Below are 23,292 nucleotides of genomic sequence, written 5' to 3'. Positions count from 1 at the left end.
GGCACTCCCCTCCAGGGGGCGCGCCCCACAGTTTGGGAACCTCTGGTTTAGATGGAGATGGTAGTTTTGATAACTCAGAAAGTCTTATTTCAAACAATTCAAGCACAGAACAGGTTCTGCCACTGCTAAATGTAAAAAAAAAAGGAAAACCATCTACAGCATGATGCTGCCACTACCATGCATCTCCACAGAAGATGCATGGTAGTGGCATCTTCTGTACACTACCATGCACAGAATGGTAGTGCGTGGTAGCACTACCATTCTGTGGTAGTGCTACCACGCACCACAGGAAGCCATCATCCTTCTTTCCATCTTCCTATCAACCAGTAGTCTTCTAAACCTTTTATAACAAGTACCGTCACACAAAAGCAGATCACAAAGACTTTTACTTTGTTTGTCATGTTTTGTTGACTTAGGTCTGGACTTTAACTGGACCAGAGTGCCCAGAATTAGCTCCGGCCAGCTCTTCCCACAGCATGATGCTGCCACCACCTTATGATTTCATCATGGTGTTATTTTGGTCTCACTTGACAAGAGCACCTTATACCCCATTTGATATTCGCTTAACTACCAACGTGCCTTCTTATGGCTTTCTTTAGGCCTCTCAACCATGATCTTGCCCTCAATAATAACTGGGCTAAGCAGCAGCTACTCGTTATGAATATCAGTCACTGCATCCTGTGTCTGTGAGCATCAGATTCTCTCTTGGGGTTGTGCAAACTGTTCGGCGAACATGCAGAAGATGTACAACAGCCTACATCTGCATGCGTGCTAATTTCCCTCCAGTGACTCTCGGCAAAAGGCAAATCTCCCTGCCGTACAGTGCGACATCTTCCGTCTTCATTCCCCTCCCCTCACGAGACAATGAGCACATTGAGTCAAATCTGTTTCCACAGCCTGTGAATAAGAGACAGGCAGCTTTGTTTTTGCACCAGCGCGCGCGCGCGCGCACGCACACATAACGCACGCACACAGACCCAGAGATAAAGGACAAGCGTGTTTGTGCGCGAGCGCACCCGTATTTGTGTAACCAAGCGCAAATGTGTACGAGATGCCTGCGTCATGCGTTCGCCATGTGAGTCACTCGTTCTTATGTAGGGCTGCAAGTGGTGAGTAAGAGCCCTTTACTTTCTCGATCGTCTCTGCACGCGCCCTCCGGGGCCCCGAGCGCAAAACTGCCCCTTCCTCTTCCTCCTCTTCCTCTTCCTCCTCCATGCCCATCCATACTCATCGCCCAACAGGTTGCTCTGTCAACGCCGTGCACGCAGACGCACTCGGTCGGAGCTGGACAAGTAACCACGTCCCAACGTATTATCCCAGATGACGAATGAAACATTTCCCTCTCATCTGTTCACCTCGGAAACCTGATGAGGTGACCGAGGCTGTGGTCAGCAGAACAGGACCTTCCTATCTGAAGTCCTGCTGGGATAACTGCAGGTGAGAGACATGGAGGAGACGGGGAGCAGCAGCGCGGAAGAGGAGGACGCAAACACTCTTTGAGTGACGTCTGTGTTTGATGACTAACTCTGTTCGCGGTCCAGTGAGCGGCCTGTGTGTCTTTGCTTCGGGACTGCGAGCATGAAAGCTTCTCGGTAGCTGCGAGTCTGAATAAAACACGAGCCAAAACGCATCGCAGCTCATCATCGTGCCCACGTTGCATTGTTGCATATTTTAGTCTCCTATTGTTTGTCAGGATGGGAAGACATTTAGGCCTCCTTTCTGTCACGATTTTCAGCCTTATTCCACCATCTAGTGGCGACACGAAGGGCTGCGACAGGAGAAAAACAGGATTATTACGGAAACACTTGTAATATGTTTATAATTAACTTAGAAAATTACATTTATCGTCACAGACAACAATAAAAAAAAAAAAAAAGATTGCACAGGAATATTGGTACACGAAAACTAGGGGATTGAATGAACAGCAGAAAATCTTTTTTTTTTTTTTTTTAAAGTGCTTCTTCTGAACAGGAACCAGTGGCTCTCAAAACTTAAAAAAAAAACCCAGTTAAAACACCAAGAAATGAGACCATGACAAACATTTACATTTATATCGTACAATTCAACTGGAAACGAAACAAGTAGAATCAGAATAATGTCATGGCAATAACCAATATATCGATAATTGATATGTAATCAGGTTGATGAATGTTGAGATGGATAAACAGGGTTAACGTTTTTTCTGCATTGGGATCATTAAAAACAGCTGCAGAGAGTAGTGATTACTCCATGCAGCTACATTTGCCACACAGCAAATTTGTTTTTAAAAATAGTAAATAGTAAAGGATATAGATTAACTTAAAGGTGAAAATTAGAAGAAAATTATTCAGCATGGTCTCACTGGTGTAAGTCTAAAAACATTGATGCTTAACAGGGGTTAACTTTTGAGAATCGCTGTCAAAGATGCAAACAGAAAAGACAGAAAAGAGTAGAAATAGAAACAATCAAATCTATTTAAATTGACTTTTTAGAAATTTTCTGCCGCTCTGACGACCTGTAGGGAACAAAAAAAGGGGAAATAACAACATGAGAGTCCTTCCTTCATCAAGGCTAAATAAAGCCTTATTTGTCTTTTCTTTTTCTAAGAAAAAGTCTCAATAAACATTCCTTTCAGTCAGGCAGCTTCTTTTTTTGTGCGTGATTGTGGCTTGAAACAGAAACTACCCTTCGGACCCCATCAAGGAGGGGAATTAAACTGTGCCGTCTCCAAAGTCCATGAAGGAGGCGACATAAAAAAGTTTGTTTTTTTTTCTAAATTGATTTTGGAATGTCTTGATTCCATGAACCCTCTTCATTCGTTTTTTTTTTGTTTTTTTGCTTTTTAATTTGCAACACCTTTTCTTCCTTTGGCCCTACATGGATTCATCCTCGTCTTCCTGTTCGGGCAGGGGGCCGGGGCAGGGCTCCATGGTGACGGTGATGCCCATGCCGCTGAGCCCGGCGGGCATGTCGGTGATGAGCGCCCACTCGTTCTGGTCCGGACAGCAGCACTCGACGCTGGACAGGAAGCCGTGCTGGTTAAACCCGCCTGAAACAGAGCGGCGTTAAAGAAGGAATCAGCTTAAAGTCATTTAACCAGTTTATTCGCCCAGTTCAGGATTAGAAAATATAGTTTTTATGTATATTAACTCAATATCCATAGTGAATGTTTTCACTACCTGCTGACATTAAAGTTAAAGCTAAGGCAGAGTCCATCCTTCTCTGTAAAAACAAAGCATCACCTGCTTATCGACCTGCCTGCAAAACAATCAGAATGACCTAATTAGTTTACGGCATTATTGTTCTTCTCAAGCTTCAAACTAACAAACCAGAAGAAAAATACTGGAAACACATAAACACAGAGAGATTTTATGACCTGGGCATAAAATCAGGTGTCGTTAAAATTATCTTACGCTGCCTTAAAATGGCGCCCGTTAAAAACGATTTTATTCTGCTTCGCATTACAAACTCTGAAGTGTTTAATCAGGATTTCTGGTGGCAGACCAGTAGTGTGTCAACGATAAAGTGTTAAAACAGATTCCTAATGGTGTGGACTTTGACTAGACCATTCTAAGACATGAGCACGCTTTGATCTAATCCATCTGCACATCCAAAGAATGTGGCATGTAGGTAAAAAAAAAAGAAGTTTCTTTTGCACCTTCCTTCACATGTTTCCCGTCTTTCCTACAGGACATTTGACAGGAAACAGGGATTCTCATGCGTTCTTTAAACGCCTTAGCTGAACTTACAAATGTTTACTGATTAGCTGAGTGCAAATGGTTGCACTGGAGTGCTAATTAAAATGAAATCCTTACTCCGATTTATACATTTACCATCGGAAAAGGCTAAATATGAAGATTGACAAATATAGATGCAGTCTTGAGTGCAATTTGATGGAAAAATTATTTGTTTCTATTGCATCACTTCCTTAATTTATAAAAATGGAGACAGCATACAATCAATGTACGTGCTACTTATGTGTCTGTTTGCCTGAAGTTGGATGTAATTAGAGCATATTTAAATTATGAACTTGCACAAAGTCTGCACGTTTACGCGCAAACTGCGAAAACGTTCATCTAAACATTTCCATAAACAGCTGAGGAGAAATGTGGCAGGCAGACGTTTCAGACTTCAGCGTATTTAGCAACTTGACAAGACTTTTATACTTTTTTTTCCTTTCAGCTCCTCAGTAAAGTGTTTTGTCTCCAACTGCTGTAGACGTTACACGCCATCAAAACACCACTGTGCTTTTTCTGACTTGTGTGTTATGCGGTCAAAATCAGCGCCAAGACTGACCGAAGACGTAGATGCGTCCCTGGTGGGCCGTGACGCCCAGCGCGCTGCGGCAGTGCTTCATGGAGGCCCTGGGCTCCCAGATGTTCCTGGCGGTGTTGTAGCGTTCCACCGAGCACAGCTGGTTCCGCCCGTCGTAGCCTCCTATGGCGTACAGGTAAGAGTTCATGCTAACCAATCCTGCAAAACACACACAACAAAAGTAGGAGCAAAAAAAGGTTGTTAATGTTTATATTCAAAAAAAAAAACACACACAAGCGTGGTCAAATCCAGCTCACCCAGTCCGCTGCGTCTAGTGTTCATGGGAGCCAGAGGGTGCCAGGTGTTCGAGTCGGGCAGGTATCGCTCAGCCGTGCTCCAGCGGTTCTGTCCGTCATACCCCCCCACCACGTACAGAGCCCCCCCGCAGGCCGCCACGCCCGCTCCGAGTCGAGCCACGGACATCGGACACACAAAAGACCAGCGGTTGCATTCCGGATCCCACCTGCAGGGAGCGAACGGCGTTCAGTCAGTCGGCCGATCATCCACCATCTACCTTTAATGACTTTACTTAACAATCGGCTCCAATAAATCACCGCAGCACTTCTGCAGACTTCAATCGGATGCAGAGGGAGGCGCGGCCGAGTGCAGCGACCTCCTTGGTCTGCGAGAGCCAGTCAACTTTGAGTGGATTAGGTTAAGCCCGCAACCGTGCTCGGCAAATATTAACAAGCTTTATAGCAAAGCTGAAGATGTTGAAACAGCAGAGGAGGCCGGCTGGAGGCAAACATGTTGACCTGGAGACACTTTAAAAAGTTACCGGCTCAAGACGACGCCAAGATTTCGCATGAAAATTAAAGTTGTTGGATTAGCTGTAAATATACGCTCCTGCATGTCTAAGAATTTCTAAAAAAAAAAAAAAAAAGTTTAATTTGCAAAGCTGGAGAATGTGAGGCGTAGAGGAGGGGGAATCATAAGCGGAATAGTTCAGGTTAATGATCTCAATAAACAGGATGAAATTACAAGCAAAGTAAAATTTGTTCGTAAGATTAATTTACTCTGAATTCATTGTAGTTTTACAACGCATCAAATCTTGTCTCTGTAAACCTCATTATTTTAATTGCATGCATTAGATTCTACTTTTTTTTCTCTCTCTCTCTCTGGCCCCTCGGGACCTTCTTCAGAAACTCATTTGTTGAATGAATTATACATAACACCCACCGAGCTGCACTTGCACAAAGTAAAACAAACGTGAATCTTTAAAGAGTTAAAAGGCAGGGGAAGCTCGGCCCGGAGCGCCAACGAAACTTGGTTTCAATTTGAGGCATCTGTCGGCGACCGCAGAAATCTCTCCGTAATGTGGAACGAACGCTTAAAACGCTCAGAGCTGACACGGCTTTAGAGGTAACAGGTGTCTGTGTGCAGCAACGTGCCCTCAGAATATTGAATTCATTTCAGTCAGACAAGTCAGGCGTAAATGCTGAACTACGTCTCTATTAACCAACACGGTGCGAGTTTTGATTTTTAGCTCCAATCTTATCGCTCCGTGTCCGTATTGTTCGACATGTCAGGGAGTGTTCGATGCCTCTCTGTTCTTTGAGCGTGTGAGGAAGGAAGGAGCCTCTGACCTCAGAGCCTGGGGGGGGGGCAGAGGGGGCTGATGGGGTTTCAGGTCAGAGACCAAACAAAGCTAAAGAGAACCAAGCAGGAACAGCAGCAGCAGCAGAAGAAGACAATTAGGCAGGAACAGCACATTTAAATTTCCATTAGTGGAAAGCTGAGAGGAAGAGGAAAAAAACAACAACAAGGCGAACAAGCAGCAGAAGTAAGAGAATGAATGCAGAGAAATTTGGAGCAAAGTCTGCATGCTCTCCAGTTTGACCAGATGCACCTGCACATACCCCATTAGTTGGTGCAAGTTTACAAATACAGTACATTAAGAAAGTTAAAAAGCTCGTTTGGGAGCTAACTTTTGCTGCGCTAAATTTCACATTACACTCATGCTTTTGAGACGAACAGATAACCAAACCCAGAGACGATTTTTATGCAGAGTCATTAGATCGGGGAGGAAGGAAACGGACAAAGTCCCGCAGAGATACAGCAAATCAAATCAAATCAGAGTGCAGCAAGTGTCTCTGTCCAACATGACAGGAAATGACCTCAGATCTTGTCAGATTTGATGCTCACTGCTGTTGTGGTTGCTTTTGAGACTGATGATGTCTTGCAAACAGATTTTTGTCAAGTAAAAATAAAAATAAAAAATATATATATAATACAGAAAAAAGGAAACAGCTTGGTTTACAGTTTTTTTGTGTCATGCATTTTGTTCTTTGATTTGGAGTTACAAATCGATCTGCGCTACAGTCACCTTGACCAGGTGTCCTTGGGAACGGCATCAGCGTTAAACCTTTGACCAGCTAATCCGTCCTCTGCACTCGTGGTATTTTATCAGCAGCAGAATATGCACGCAGTGACGTTATCTCCTCATCTCAGTTTAGCCGTATTAACGCCGAGGCATTAGACTGTTCCGTGAATTTCTTGCCTTGTTTTTTTCAATAACATAATTCTTATGAATGCTTATAACATTTATTCTTTACATCATGTTTTGAAAGCATTCATGAAATTCATCATCTCCTCATGAGGCCGGTGCAGATGAGTGCTAATGAATTCTCCTCTTAGAAATCCATTGTTTTTTGTAAAAGGGCTGAAAAAAGAAAGAAAACCATTTCTTGGTAACAGAATGACGTCGACGCAGCTACTTCAGGCAGCAAGGAGATGCAAAGCATTCCCATCAAGATTGACATTCCAGAAAGGTTTGCCCCAACATGTTTTGTCTGATTTGGCTACGAGCAGTAATCTGCTTAACCACTTCTGCAGGTTTCACTGAGAAACACCCAAAGGGAGGCTCAGCGCGATTTAAAAGTAAACTCTCATCACCATTCATCCTTTCGCTTATGTTGAATTATTTCTGGAGGGCCTGTACAGATCAATGCACACAGAGTCTCACCTCTCCACCGTGTTGTGATGCACGGAGCCCTGGGAGCCGCCCACGGCGTAGATGCAGCCGTCCACCACAGCCACGCCGACCCGGTTCCTGGGGATGTTGAGGGAGGCTCGCTGGCTCCACTGGTTGGTCATCGGGTTGTAGCAGCACAGAGAGCTGGAGTCCGAGTTAGTCTGCAGTGACAGGTTCCTGCCTCCCACCTGGATATTACAAAAACAAAGAAAAAGAAAAAAATCACATGAAAATTGTCTCATTTCAAGTAAAGAAAAAAAAACAAACATTATCCATTCTTTTATAAATTGATTCTTTTGATCAATTTATAAAGGAAAAATATTATTTATTGATTCAAACTCGACAGTGTAAGCGATTAGACCTACGGCGTAGATGAGTCCAAACAGAGTGCAGGCTCCCAGCCCACTGCATGGAGTTCCCATGTCGGCCAGCTTCATCCAGATGTTCCTCCTGGGATCGTACGCCTGCATGGTGGTCAGGGAATGCTGCCGGTATCTGAAGAGAGAAAAGACATAAAGGGTGAGTAAGTTCTCAGAGAAATGTCCAGAGTGACACAAAACTATTTTTATTCATGCATTAGCATGATTAGCATGGTAATGGTGGCAACATATTGGAGAAGCTCTGTTATGTATTTTTTTTTTTACTATTTTGTTCTTTTTTTACTTTCGGACGGTTGTTTTGATGCGTAACTGTGGCAACAAGGTGCGGATTTTACAACTGGGAGCAGCTGATTAGCATCTCAAAAGCCTGAACTACAACACCAAATCCCACAGGAGTCGGTTCAAACCGTCTCTTTAATCAATCGCAACAGGAATGGATAGGAACGGCTTTCTAACCATCCATCACACAACAGCAGCGTCTTCAGTCAGAGGCCTCTTTAGATACGCTGCAAGACAGACTGCTACCGGAAATAACGCATGCCCAAAGCGTCACCGTTCACGACGACTCTTTGAAGATACTTAAATGATATGAGTTTTGGCAACAATTTAATTTTTCCTTTGGCATAAATAAGGTATTTTAAATTGAACTGAAATGAATTCAGGATTTTAATCTTCTTCACTTCCTGCAGAAAAATTAGGTAGATTTCATAAAATAGACATACGGAGGTTCTGGGTTCGATTCCCGGCCCCGGTCTTTCTGCATGGAGTTTGCATGTTCTCCCTGTGCATGCGTGGGTTTTCTCCGGGTACTCCGGTTTCCTCCCACAGTCCAAAAACATGACTGTCAGGTTAATTGGCCTCTCCAAATTGTCCTTAGGTGTGAGTGTGTGTGCATGGTTGTGTGTCTCTGTGTTGCCCTGCGACAGACTGGCGACCTGTCCAGGGTGAACCCCGCCTCTCGCCCGGAACGTTAGCTGGAGATAGACACCAGCACGTCCCAACCCCACTAAGGGACAAAGGTGTAAAGAAAATGGATGGATGGACATACAGAGATGTTTATATCTAGAATATCTAGATAGTCTTTGTTCGTACTACATGTGTTGACTTTAGGCATTAATTAATTGATTCCTAATATCAAGTTATTTTAATGTTTCAAACAGTTGTAGTTTCAAAAACCCTTCAGTTTTCATGTACCAATTGAAAATATATTTTTTGGAAATGCATGTTAAGTTTACGTGGTGTTTATTTTATGTTTGGTTAAGTCTTAAGATAATCTTTTTCTAACGGTGATAGTTAATAATAGTCCAGCAGCCACAGGAATAATTGTTACTTTGTCAGATTCAAGCAGATGAATGTGATTTCATATGTAATGAAAGTCCTAAAAAAAAAAAAAAAAACTTATTTATCAGCAACTGAATGGAAAACTGCTGACATTAGAAAAAGTTGGGAAGGAAGAATGCCTCCTCTTTGAGAAGCATGGCTGTGTTTCCTAAAATAATCCACTGGGTGGCAGTCTAAGCCTCTTTCTGGAGGCAAATATAATCCATTAGTATGAAACCAAAGAAAACAATCGAGCTGCTGTTGAGAATGTACAGAGATCATACCCTCCAGCCACATAGATGAGCTGGGTTCCACGAATGGGTGCAGGAGTAACTTTCATCAGCGTCATTTCCTGGAATATTTTAGACAGGAAGTCCTTGCAGGAATTGGCCTGGAGATAAACAAAATGAACAACAATTTAAAAAGCACGAGTAGTCTGAAACTGAACGAAGAACTAAACACTCGAATGCGCGGTTTCCAGCAGAACATAACTCTGGTTAGATTTCCGAGCTGTGGCTTTTACCTTGCTGAGGATGGGGCAGGACAGCAGCTGGTTCTTTAGAAACTTGGGAGGCAGCGCATAAATATGAACGGCGTTCAACAGCGCATGTAGGTACTGGGCTCTGCTCTCCATGTCCCACCTCACCCAGTCTGTGCACGCCTTATACACCTGTAAGGATGTTATTTTAACATGCAAATTATGGTGAAAAAGAAAAGTGTGAAAGCAATGTCGTTATTTAATTTAAAAAAATCTAGGAAGCAACATGCAGATCAGTGTGGAGGGGAGAAACTGAATAGATGCAACCATTTGTTTGTGGAGCTGCTACGTACCTCAGACTCACAGAGCACCTTCAGGCTGTCCTGACTGATGAGCTCCAGCAGCTGGCAGTGAGACAAACTGAAGAACTCGTCTACTTTGGTCACCTAGAGTTAGAAAAACCAAACCAGCTGCTTTAGAAAACGCTCACTTTGAGTATTTTTCATGTTGAACGATTTTGCTGCATTCCCAAATCTAAAAATGTCACACAGAGGGGAAAAAAACCGCAGCCTCAAAGAGTGAATCACCAACCTAAAGTATAACGCATGTGCCAAAGTTTTTGAGCTTTGGTAGTTTGTCCCTGATACCAATCAGTTGGGTTTCAGATATGACACAGTGCAGCTGAACTTTTTGCTGACTTATCAGATTGTGCAAGGTCAGCATGCTGTGTGACACATTTCACATTGCACAAGTGAAATGCAGCAACCAACGATTTAGCTGTTAGCTTCTTTGATAACCAGCATCTTGCTTTGAGGAGTCTCAATGGCGCTGGTTTATGAGTGGACGCCCCACACGGCTAGACTTCTAACACGCGTGGTGGACGATGCGAAGTCAGTGGAGAGCAGGGAAAAGAATGTGGAAATTTATCTGAAATTGACTGAGGATCTGGAAGCACAGCCAGGAAAAGTTCAAGGCTGAGTTACTTCAGGCAAAGGACACGTAATAGACTAAAATGAAAATGTAGATCATGTAAACGCTCCAACTATCCTGATCAAAGATCTTTTTTTTAAATGATCATCATCAAAGGTCTCCCACAAAAACTCCTGGTACATGTTGATGAGGCTACTGCTAGATTCAGATCCATTTTTGTGCCCAAAGTTCCGTAAAAAGCTCATTTTTACGAACGTGAGCATTTTTCAATTTTTTATAGTGACGTTAACGGAAAAAAAAACAAAAAAAAACATACTGGCTGGCTCTCGGTCCATCTTAGCAGTGTTCTCTGCTTTGTTCAGATATCTGTGTGATGTGATATCACTCGGCAGATCACAGTGTAGCAGAGCTGTGCAGAAAGCAACTGAAATACCGATCATTGCATTTGAAGACGTTCAAAGAAAAGTGCCAAGTTTCTGAAAAAGAGCACTTGTTTTGTTTCGTCAAACGTTTTCATGAGTGGAACTATCATAAAAACAACACGGTAGCACCAACCTGGCATGTTAGCAAACAACTCAGCATGAAATCATTGTAAGCAAGCTAGACTGTTTACCCAGTCAGTCAGATTTACTTTTAGAAGCAATATCTAAAATTGTCGATATTTACAGTGGTCTCCTTCTTTGTACAGCGTTTAAACCGAATTCACAGGACGTACAGCTGCTTTTCTTGGTATACGTTTCACCAGAGCGAAGCTTTCAGCAAACCGTACGAAGAGACTCAACGGTTTGAGCTCCTCACCTCACTGAAGTGCGAGTTGATGTACTTCCGGCACGTCTTGTGCAGCTCCGTACAGCCGATCTCCTCGGCAAAGCGGGAGATCCCGATGACGTTGGCCGGCTCCAGGTGCTTCGTGAGGAAATCGCAACACGCCTTGGCCACGTCCTCCATCTGGTATCTTCCCGGGGAGTAAGAGAAAAGCAAAGCGTGAGGAGAGAGTCAACCTTTCGGTTTCACCCCGTTTTCCCTCGAAGCCGCGCTGCCATTTAGGAGCGTTTACCTCATGGCGGCCAGAAGCAGATGCAGCACACATTTCTCTCCCACCGTGATGTGGGACGTGTAGGCGAAGTCGATGAGTCTTCCCACCACCTCGGGGCACACGTCGCGCAGGGTGACCTCCGAAGCGCTGCACTCCTTGAAGCCTCTGGTGAACATGGCCCTGAAGAAGGCGCTGCAGGAGGCCAGCACCACTTTGTGAACCTGAAAACACACCAGTAGTCATTGATAACAAAGTACTGCACAGGATGGTCAAGGCTGACGAATACAAGCTTATTTAGAAACGTAATACTCACAACAAATGGTAAAGAAAGCAGTATGTATGAGGGGAAACCTTAAAATGTTTCTTTCAGCGCAAATAACTTCTTGTGGATGCTTCAATTTTTTAAAAATAATCTTGAAAAAGTTCATTTTTACTTCATAATATATTGCCAAAAGCTTATGGACGAACCAATCTTTTTCCTTTTTTTGGCTTTTTTATTTCCTGATCACTTAATTGTGAACTTGTCATCTTCAACCTCAACTCCAAAATGAATATATTATTTGAATTTCCTTTGGACAGACACAGATCTTCAGGTATTTAGTGTAATACATATATTTAGGTCATTTTGGCAGGACATTTATAAAGAATCGGACGCAGACTGACAACCAGCTGTAGCAGAGATTTATCCCTCAGATTATCTTAAGGGGAACAAATCCTGTTAATAATTTATAACCAAGAAAGAAATTGAAATTAAACCAGGGTACAATAAAACCATAAATACATAAGGTTTAATAACATCCACTGTTTAACTCAGACGACGTTTTTATTGGAAGCATTTTGTCAACATTTAATATTAAAATACATGAAGTTCGCAAATGTTGTGACAACTCAGCCACTATGTCAAAAATAAGATTTTTTATTTATTTATTTTTGCATAATTACTCAACTTATAGCTACCTGGGATAGATAACTTGCTTTAAAAAAGCAGAATAAAATTATTAGTTTTTGACATAAAGAGTAAGGTGAAGGTGTGATTAAATGCAAACTATTAAAAAAAGAGCAAACAGTAAGTTAACGAAGAAGCTGTCAGTCATCAGGTTGGTTGGACAGGAGTTTGGAATAATGTATGTTTGACTAACATCTGTTTCCGTCTAAACTGGAATTCACACACATATTAAACTTTTCTATTTCTAATAAACGATTCTAATGGAGGCCATGAGCTCGAGTCACATAAACAACACCTAAAATAAATTTGATAATTGCAATGAGAAATATGCGAATTATTCAAAACCTCCTGGATGAACTACATTGTCTTGCAAGAATTAATCCTCCCTTTCACATGACAACTTATAGTGACGCACTACACAGATTCAGCAGGTCAAAGGGTAAAGCAAAGTCTGCAGGTTGCAAGCCATAAAATGTCAACGATTTAATTATTTTGTGCAAAAGTGGCCCAGTTAAAGTTCATCCCTCAATATAATTGAAAATCTTGATATGCAAAGCTGGTACAACCCCTAGTATGCCCCCAACACAGCAGGGACTCAGGTGTACTAAGTAACTACAAGAGCTGCACTCAAGAGTTCGACAATCTGAAAAACATATGAGAAAAGGTCAAAAGTGCTGTATATCTGGGATCGGCATTACCTTGAAGTCCATCGTCCGGTCCTTGTAAGTGACGTGCAACACCAGATCGCACAGCATCTCTTGCCGTCTAAACTCATCAATGGCCAAAAAGGACCTGGAGGCGTGGTTCTCGACAGTATAGTCAAGGTAGCCAGACCCGTGCATGGAGGGAACAACGATGGCCGAGAAATCAGAGTCGCACGTGGGACGTTTCTTCCTGATGGGGCAATGCATGCTAGAGTCGGTGAAAGAAACACTCCAGATTAAGGGTTTGTGTTTCGTGAGGATGCCAGAGTCATACAGTCTCTATCGGTTTAAATACTTCTTATGTCACTGGCGTCAGGCGTTGAACAGGAGCACGCTTCCTCACGCGCTCCATCTCACAAAGAACCTTTACACAAAAATCTATTCAGTCAAGTTTGGATTTCCCGAGAGACGTGGGATGTAAACAGTATGACGTTCGTTTCCATTAGTAACCACAGCGAAGCCCCAAAACCCAGTCCGAGCAGCTCAGAGGAAATCCCAGCAACTCCAGGTCATGTCTCTTAGGCAAACCATGTTGAACCCCACAACGTGTCCTTATCCAGACATCTCATCTCCATCGTGGCTGACAGCGTGTGTGTGTTCAGACTGCTCTTGAATCAAACCATGACAATCAGACTCTTCCTGGTCTGGATTTCACAGGTTTCAGGGACACGTCGGTGATCCATTATGACGTTACCGGCTGTTCCAGACGAGATTCGGTTCTGCTTTGAAGAGCACATTCAGAGGAGGCTTTGGCCTGTAAACCACTCTTTAGGATGCTCAGCCTGTAAGAGAAGAAGAGTGAGAACAGAGATGCTGTTAACTGAATGAGTAACCGGCCAGGAGATTCAGATCTCTTAAGAATGTACTTTTGTAACGCGGTTGAAGTTTCACTTCCTTTTAGCTGAAACCATAAAGCTGCTGTCGTATGCTCCACCTTTCACCTCATTAAAAAGGTCATTTTCTATTGAAATTCTTACATTTTCTTTCATAAGTTATAGTAAATTATTATTTTTTTTTTTACTTTTTTGATCACATGTGAATAAATGCCAAGCAAAAGCAAACAAAAAAATATTAATGACTATTATACTGATGATTATCTATTTGAACTTATACTTTTATTTATTTACAGTGCAACAGTAGCACACAAACAAGAGTCTCACATTCAAAAATGGCTTCAAGTGCTATAAAAGCGTCACAGAAAGTATGACACATTAGGCTGTGACCTGAAACTAAGTGAGGCGTGATCAAAATTCTCACTTTTGCTTTTGTCACGCTCGACTTTGGATCGGGGTGTGATTGGGCCTGACTCAACAACCTTGTTAAATCTTGGCCGCTTTAAAAAAAAACCTCGATACAGTGACAATTTAAAAAAAAATAAAAAAATACCGTTCCTACAGTTTAATATTATTTTATTTAGATCCTACACTGATGCATGTTTTTGTGGCGTTTTCAAGTACCCTCCCACAGCTGGAGGTGACGTTTGTTGTTTTGACTGGCTTGAATTACGTAATTTAGAAGAGTTATGTGTTCGCAGGTATTTAAAAGTCATTTTATAATGTTATAAAATGACATTGCATAATACAACAATGCTATAATTTTTGATAACCATTGAAAGGTAATCCAATCTATTCTAATCTTCTTTTACAATAATTATTGCAACCATAATGATTAGTTTCTCTGCTTGATTAGATTGACACTATATGAGTATGTAAGGTTTGCTTGTCCGTCGGTAAGGCGCTAACAGAGTGCGAGTCACGGAGGATTGACTCCTGAGCTTTCGCTACACAGTAGCTCGCTGATAAACACAAAAAGTGCACAATCATTGGAGGTGAAGGGGGGGAAAAAAAGTAAATGAATGCAGCAAGAGGTCACGCTGTTGTTACTAAATTCTTTTCTCAGAATGTAAAAAAGGCTCTAGGAAAAATGAAGCGAAACCATTCCGGGAAAAGCAAGCAGGTGTTCTCATCCAGCTCATCTCTGAGCTGACTGGACCAGTTTGACTTGAATATTAAACATGTCAGTGTCAATAAAGCATTAGTGCACACAAGTCGATTGTCTCGTCCTGAAAGTTGAGAGCTGTGCGTTGAAACTTGTTTTCAAAACATCTGCAACTGAAAACATCTTACCAATGATGTTATCAGGCGTTATTACCGGATCGTGAAGCTGGGAATCAGTCCCGAATGAGGGAGCTTCCGGTAGTTTCTTTAGGCTGAGCGTAGCCGCAAAACAAAAAAAAAAAAAAAAAAAAAAATGGTGCCAAGAAAATATCCCCTATTCAATTACAAGGTTTTCCCCCAGACAACTTGCTAAGCCTGGTGGTTGAGGCGCTAGGCAGTCATTCATCCAGCGACCCGTCGTCTTTTTGAGTTAAAAAATGTCTAAAGTTGACAGGAAATTTGAAAATATCACTTGATAATCATGTGTTATTAAAAGATTGTAAGAATAACACCTAAACACCAACTATAAGGTCTTAAAAAAATGCAAACATTTAAAAAGAAATCTTTTAAAAAATAAGCAATGCTTAGCCTGGTGGCCCGCCAGGCTTATAATACGCTGCAGTAAACCCTGCATTATAGCACCACCAGACTGAATGAGTCTATGCTTGCATTCTGTTTGGACCAAATTCCACTTCTGTACACTTTGCGCTGTTATCACCTCCCACCACTCTGCACACGGCTCTGAGAGAAAATCCCAGCAAATCAGCAGCTTCTGAAAAACTCTGCAAAACCCATCTGACAACAAGCAACAAGACACATTCAAAGACCTTTAGATCTACCTTCTGATGCTTTGTTTGTGTTAATTCAGTAACACCTAAATGCCAAAATGAATTAGGTTACTGCCACGTGATTGGCTGCTGGAGTTGCTATTTGGCTTACCAAGGAACTGAAAAGTTGTTCCTAAAAAAGTGGCTAGTGAGTACATATTATTATACTTCTTCAAAAATATTGGCATATGACAAGGATAATTTTAATTACTATATATCTGAATTAAAAAAAAGTATTAAAAAAAGTAAATAAAATATAGATTTTCTTAAAATTAAACATAATGAAACTAATTCCTTCATTTTTCAATCTATAAACTAATCAACACTCTGCTACACCTCAGATAAAGGTTAGGAACATATGCTGTGATGCATAAACGATGATAATCTTCAAAACTAAACAAAACAAAAAACATGCAGCACATTTTTTAGTATGATGGGGAAACCGGGCAGCTGTATCGAGCCGGAAAGCTGACCAGCGCCTCTCTGAGGTAAAAAGAGACGCGCTTTTGCTGCTCGAAACAGGAAAAAAATATTAAACGTTACATTTGACAGGAGGAAAAAAAACAACCTTCTGTTACTAACAAATTGGTGCATACCTTTGAGTAATACTTTACATATGAACAGATTTCCAAACGTAGTGAATGTTTCACTGAGCAAAGCCAAAGGTGGTTCAGATAGAAGGAAAGCACTTGCATAATCAATTTTGTGTAACCTCCAACTTTCACTTGAGCTTTTTGTAGGTCATATGAATGAGCATGCATACACATATACTGCAGCTGGGTGAACCTAGTTTTCCATCAGTGTCCCAGTCCCTGGTTGCCTGCTTTGCTTAGGTTGCAAAACGTGCAGAGGTTAGAACATTACAACGTCATTATGACCAACTCAGTGGTTTCAGGACCAGATGTGCAAAGAGCTTTCCCAGTTAGCTGATTAGAATGATGCAACGCATTAAAAATGCACTTGCAATTAGTGGAGGAACAGAGTAGCAGTGAAAAAGTGGGACGAAAACAGATTAAAACCCGATTCAAAACAAAGACTGACCAACACCCTTTGACTTTAATCACCGTTTCTCCGGCGAGTCTGCCCAGGACAGAATTCAACACGTAGCGTTGGCAGCTCAGAGGAGAGGAGTTAACCATTTACAGACTGGTTGTGCTGGCAGGCTGCACACAGCACCGAGCAGAACAGCAATCAGCTGACTCCAACCTGTGCTGTAAGCTTTGAGCTGAAGTTGCTGCAGCACATGGAACGTGACAAGCAGCAGGTCTTTGAATAAGGAAGCTCCTGAAGCAAAACCCCCGCTCCCAAGATGCATTTAGAAACTTGCAGTGACTTGACATTTTCCCAGTTGGTTATTTGCATACCTTCTTTTCAGAAGAAACAATGTTAATCTCTTGTATTATTTCAGCCCTGAGGCTTTTCAGTCCTGCTCCTGCCCAAGATACTTTCAGGCCACTGACATATCTAATTTTACTGCAAAGAATGCCTCAGCTTCAAATATTTTCATCTTGAATAGTTGTGTAGACTTGTGGATGATTTTAAATAACCTCCAAAAAATAACTTTTGAGCCTTTATGTATTTTAGAAGAGAAAGAGTCCCATCAAATGACCATTTAAAAATGTGGAAAACTTTTTTGAAGTCAGCAATTAGGTTAAAGTCGCTTCTTAGCTGAGGAAAATGCTCTGCTACAGGACATATGGAAGACCTGACATGCATAAATTTCTGCGTAGAAAAATAATAATAATAAAAAAAATAGAAATATATATATATAAATATATAAATCCTAAACTATATATTTTTTTTCACTGTAGCATAAACTTTACTTGGAAAATTTTGAAAACTCAAACCTTTAATTTCAATAAATTTATTCAGTGGGGGGAAAAATATCCCTTATAAAGAGATTAAAAAATAAATAAATAAAAATAAGTGGTGACAAAATTACTAATACTCTTCACAATCTTTTCAGAAATAACTACATAAACCCTTTTTTTCAATTTATACATTCATAAATGTTCTAAGTTAATCTGATATTTAAGGTATCCAATCAGTAATCAATTAGGCCCATTTCTTTCAGTGAATAATTACCAACCAGGCTGGATGAGGAGTAATATTCATCCTGTCATCCTCCAGTGAACAGGATGATGAGGAAGATAAGAAAAAATTATCTTGAAACCTCTTATCTACAGATCTGCAGCAAAGAGTGGCATGTTGAGGTTAACCCGTCTCCATAGAAACCGTTAGACGCTGCCTACGTCCCAACTTGATAGGTTTGCAAATAAAAATACATATAAACAAATACATATAAACATGGGATTTCTGCTACACTAAATATAGGTGCTCAAACTAAAGATTGGATTTGACTTTTTTATATAATTATATGTCTATTTCTGCAAAATAAGATGATTTTATTTTAAGGGCTTTCACACATTTCCACTAGGGGTGCCGTTAAGTGAACCAAGAAGTCTAAGCAGAGAAAATGAGCATGCTAGTAGTTACACTGACTACACATTAAACCTGAACGATATCAATTCAAAACTGATGGAAAGCACAGGTTACAATTAGTGAGCGTGTGTGTGTGTGTGTGTGTGTGTGTGGGGGGGGGGGTGTAGCATAAATAATAATGGAGCATTTGTTATATTATTTTAAAATTAAACAATAATATTAATCTAATCATTCATTTATCGGGATATTTGGAGCCACTTATCTCACTGCAAAGATCGTCAACAAACCGGAGTGAGTAAGTTTCAATTTCTTTTTAGGACTCTACGCCCGTTCAGGAAAAAAAAAAAAAAAAACCTATAAACTAATAGGATTTTAAATGTGGGATAAGAGTTGCCATGAGTCGTATCACGAGTGCTAACACCCGAACTGTCGTAATTTAACACTGATTTCTGGTTTTCTCCCGAGCGTCAACGCGGCGTGTGAAGCAGCTGTAGTAACTCACCAGCTGTCAAACTCCCCGGGTCACAACAACAAAACGCGGCGGTCCGCATTCACACCGAAGCAGGGTTCGGGTGGCTGTCCGAGCGAAGGACGAGCTCTCCTGTGGCAGGCAGGTTGCTGCTTTCTGTCCCCTTTTCTCTCTCTTAGAGGAAACTGTCCGTCCCATGCTACGTCAAAAAAGCAGAACTGTGCTCGGTTCAAAGTGCAGCAGCAGCCGTAGTTTCAGAGGGCATGCCGTTCGACGGGATGCGTTAGAGGGCGGGAGGAAATTTCTACACCTCCATGACTCTGCAACTTTTCACAACGAGAGGCCAGCCAGCAGTAGGTAAACAGACCGGAGCAGCATTCCTCAAACTGAAACTGAACTGCGCACACTGAAGACTTGGCCATTAGTAGCAGCTACACGACTGGCAAAAGCAGATCATGCAACGGGAGGGGAAAACCCCCTTGTCCATGTTACACTCATTTTCAACGTTTTATCGAGCAGGAAATTCAAAACAGAATCCCAGACGAGACTGAAAGGCAAGCTTTGGATAGGACTGTTTGAGATACTCATTTTCCTCCAGTGACTCATCATGACTCACTTTTGTAGACAAGGAAACCTTTTCAAAACATAAAATGCAACAAACCATTAAGATGAATAAGTAAAGACATTGCAATACCCACGTAAGTTTAGTATAAACACACTATGTTGCTTCTCACTAATATGGTCCAGTAAACTGCAGTAAAATTTGTTGTAACATGATAAAAGTGTAATAGTTAAATAGGCGTGAATGATTTTGCAAAACCTTCGTATTTGTGTATAGCCTGGTCTTTGCCTTCCTGTGCAATTCTGCACAGAAAAAAAACAACTCGCTTTAAGCACAGTGAGCTTTCTCCACTTGACTCTGATTGTCTCCGGTCGATTGGGCCAATCAGTGAACAGAAGGAGAAGTTGCCAACGATGACGTCGACTTTCTGCGCCGTTTTAGAATCGTGCTCTGCCTGTAGTTTTAGCGATGGAGTAAACCGTTGGCAACGCTTCCAAATATTGAATTAACATTTAAAGTCACCTTGTCGAGAGCCCAGACCTTCTGTCTGAAGCAAGCGGTGCTGTTTTTTTTTTTTTTTTTATCAAGCCAGTTTGTGTACTGACTTAAGCAGCATACATACACTTTAAAGCTTTACTTTACTATAAAATTATAACTCATTCCTATCTTTTTGTCTGAACCATTTCATCCTGTGCAAACCACCACGACACTGAAGTAAACAGAGAACAGAGCAAACAAATTAATTGGAAAAACAGGAATAGCTGATGGCAATAAATCAAGCTTAACAAGTTAAAACACAGCTTCCTGTGTAATTGTAGTTTTTTTTTATTTATGATGGATTTAATCAATGATCTAAGGGGACATAACAAACTTTGAAGTGCCAGTGAAACTTGCCAGGGCAAGTCTAAATTGTTTGGCTGTACATTCAGACACCTAGCTTCAAACAAACCCGACTTGCAAGATGCAAAGTACAGACCTGGCCTGAGCAGTTACTTTGATATAGTGCATAAAGGAGTTTGCAAAAAAGGCTCAAGAAAAAAAACCAAACAAAAAAGAAACTACTACCAGCTGTGAACATATTTTGTTTGCCGTCAATACATCCACATCACTGGGATGGAGCATTTAAGCGCCAGTGAAGATGTGAAGATGTCAGATGAGCTGACTGCATATTTCTGTGTTTAAATTCGACTGCGTTTTTTGTAGAGTGCCTTGACATTATATTCGTTGTAACACCGTGCTACACAAATAGACTGAAATGAACTAAAATTTTAAAAAAGGCTTCTACTGCAGAAGACTTGTACTGCAGCTGCTAACCAGCTCCTTCTTGTTTGTCTTGAACACAGAAACACACTTAACACTCGTCGCTCTCCCTCCTGCCTATTCTCATCTTTCCCTCGGCACAATGGGTGCAAGACAGAGTTTCCTCAGAATGCCTCGCCTATTTTGTGAAGCATTTGTTTTAATGTTTAACAGTCATGTGTTTTGTCCATGCAATGTGATTTTAACACAATTTAGACCATTTATTGATTTGAGGCAACTGTGGCTCTTTGGGTAGAGTCGTCGTCTTGTGATCGTGACGGTTGTAAGTTCGATTTCAGCTTCTTCGTGTGCCCCGGGGCACGAAACTTGACCCCAAGCCTACCGGACTGTGTATCAGTGGCTAAATGTGTGTGTGTGAATGGTCAAAATGATTGGGAAAATGTTAGATAAGTTCAGTAAATTTACAAATGCCTAATTTCAAACTGCATGAGCACGACTAAGCATTTTATTTGCTTAGTCGCGCAACTCTAGAAGCGGGTCTTGCTTCATGTTTCAGAATGGAAAAAAATAAACGGGTTCGATTGGATTTAGCTCCCGTGAACAATCATCAGATCAGAAAATATTTACTTCCCATGCAAGTATCAGGATGTTTTTAAAAGTCAAATTTATGCAATCCAGAGACAACCAAGGGAAAGTCTTAATCTAATGTTGTTGTTTTTTGCTGGCTCAGATAATTATCTCTAAATATAGTCCTCTTATAAAACACTCTTAAGCAGAAGTATCTGCCCTGCATATTAACCTGTGGTAATAATTTCTGATTTCCAGTAAAACTAGTATAAAATGGTAATCAGCTGAGATGCACAGCATTTATTACGCTAAAAATGAAACTGTTTTGAATTGACTGCAAAATAAAAATATCTCCACTTAATGTCAATACGGAGAAACATCTTTATCTGATGTTCCGTCCTGAAGAGAACGGTTCATATCGGGCTGAATTTAAATTTCACAAGTTGGTCTTTTCTCACAGCGGCTTGTCCTTTTAACAGCAGTTTGTGGAGTAATCAGCTGTTAAAAGCTGTTTGTTTCTAAGCGTTTCCAAACAAATGGAAACACACATACAAAGCACTCTATGGCATTATTACTCAGAACAAACTTACCAGCTAAATTGGTTTCACCTTTAACCAGGCCGGGGATCTTCCTCCTCGCTGCGCCACACCCTGTGAGTCAGGCAGGCAGACAGGAATAAAATCCTTTCCAGATAAGATACCAGGGTGAGTGGTAACTTATCTGTGCGTTGAGATATAAGGCTTTTCATCTTATCGTGTCCTCTTTAATGCAGCTTACAAGGCTGCGGGTTCCTACTGACCTGATCCTCCATTATCAGAGTTCGGTGTGTTCTTTGGGGTGTACCGGGACAGGCCTTCTCTTGTACATATATGCAAATATCCCATGTTGATTTAACTTGTGACAGCTCCCTGGGAGTTAACTCTGGTGTTTTTCTATAAATACCTCAGTGATGATCCACCTCTGACCAATCAGCCTGGCTACAGTCACCAAAGGTGCGGTGCAGGGAATGCATCTGTGTGCGCACACATTCCCAAATATCTTTGGTGCATATTTTTTTCTGGGTCTTGTCGACTCAAAACGGTCAGACTTCTTACTGACTTGGCAGGTTTCAGATTTATAGGGCCAGGACAGAACCTCTCAGCAAAATACAACACGTGAACGAGGCGCACAACAAACACACATGCAACAACGTGATCGATAAGCCAATAACATGTTGTTCAACAGTGACACAGCAACTGTGTTCGTTTTTTATTATTGAGGAAGCATGCGAATGCAAAATTAACCCAATAAAAACGTGTCGACTTGCACATTGTCAAGGACAGATAAAGGATTAAGAGAGTCAGCATAAACAAAAAAAAACAAAAAAACAGCCACACTCTCAATTTTATGCAACTCTCTCAACTACTTTTCTAACCAACGAGTGTTTTCTGTTGTATTATTTTATGCATGTGCTTTAATTTCAGTTTGTATACTATTTTTGAGCAGGTCTGTGTCCAATTTACACCTGGAAATTATATAAGATCTATTTTAGTGCAACGGGAAGGAAAGGGCAAAGTGCAACTGCACAGTGACACAGCACTATTCACTTCTGTCGTGTACACAAAGGAGAGAGAGAGACAGATCAGATCTGGTCTTCCTGCTTGCCTGCCTCACACATGAGCGCCACGATCCTCTCATTCTGTGGGAAAGTGCTGCCCTCTGCTGGTCCAACAGGGAGTGACAAGGAAACGTGAGGATGATCACATAAAAACAGACAAATCTCACAAAGCTGTGACCAAACAGGAGCACAAAACATTGAATCTCTTGTGATAAATATATTTACTCTGTTACTTACTAGTTACAAAATGTATATATTTTTTAACAGTTTTGGCTTAATTGATGCTCTGACCGCATGTTGTTCTTCTTTAATGTCTGTAATCTCCAGTTAACGATGAATCAGTTTCTAAATTAGTTGACAAATAGTTCAGCAATTGCTTAATCAAATTAATTGTTTCAGCTATGATTTATATATATATATATATTTTCTCCACTGTTTCATGAATCATTTATTTTATATTATGTTCTGTGAGCAGAAGGTCATTGCACTGTCACAGCGACAATACAAAAGCTGCCATACCTGTTAGAGATTTAGAGCCTGGAGGATCAATTGAAGAAGATCATAATCTTC

General features: G+C 41.2%; 1 protein-coding gene across 2 annotated transcripts; it reads right to left on the bottom strand.

Moving 5' to 3' along the window:
- Positions 1-1,998: 1,998 nt before the first annotated feature.
- Positions 1,999-22,294, bottom strand: keap1a (kelch-like ECH-associated protein 1a). Of its 2 annotated transcripts, none has more exons than XM_008399298.3 (12): positions 21,716-22,294; positions 13,056-13,843; positions 11,433-11,632; positions 11,174-11,330; positions 9,799-9,891; positions 9,491-9,637; positions 9,252-9,358; positions 7,633-7,762; positions 7,259-7,455; positions 4,551-4,756; positions 4,276-4,452; positions 1,999-3,028 (listed from the first exon to the last, which is right to left on the bottom strand). In XM_008399298.3, exons 2-12 carry the CDS (start codon positions 13,266-13,268, stop codon positions 2,853-2,855), a joined length of 1,803 nt encoding a protein of 600 aa, XP_008397520.1. In that variant the 5' UTR covers positions 13,269-13,843; positions 21,716-22,294; the 3' UTR covers positions 1,999-2,852. The 2 variants fall into 2 exon arrangements, with proteins under 2 accessions (XP_008397520.1, XP_008397519.1); XM_008399297.3 differs by lacking the exon at positions 21,716-22,294 and adding an exon at positions 18,770-19,944.
- Positions 22,295-23,292: the final 998 nt, after the last annotated feature.

This window comes from Poecilia reticulata, chromosome 22, assembly GCF_904066995.2.
Source record: "Poecilia reticulata chromosome 22, P_reticulata-male-v2, whole genome shotgun sequence".
NCBI classification, from domain to species: Eukaryota; Metazoa; Chordata; class Actinopteri; order Cyprinodontiformes; family Poeciliidae; genus Poecilia; species Poecilia reticulata.
The sequence above is the reverse complement of the archived record's forward strand: the minus strand, read 5'-3'. Positions and strand labels throughout refer to the sequence as shown.

Coding starts and splice junctions, on each gene's coding strand:
- keap1a (XM_008399298.3), bottom strand. CDS start 13,268: ATGCATTGCCCCATCAGGAAGAAACGTCCCACGTGCGACTCTGATTTC. Junction 11,331..11,432: donor CTGCTTCTGGCCGCCATGAG/GTAAACGCTCCT, acceptor CTCCCCGGGAAG/ATACCAGATGGAGGACGTGG. Junction 3,029..4,275: donor GGGACGCATCTACGTCTTCG/GTCAGTCTTGGC, acceptor GCTCTGTTTCAG/GCGGGTTTAACCAGCACGGC.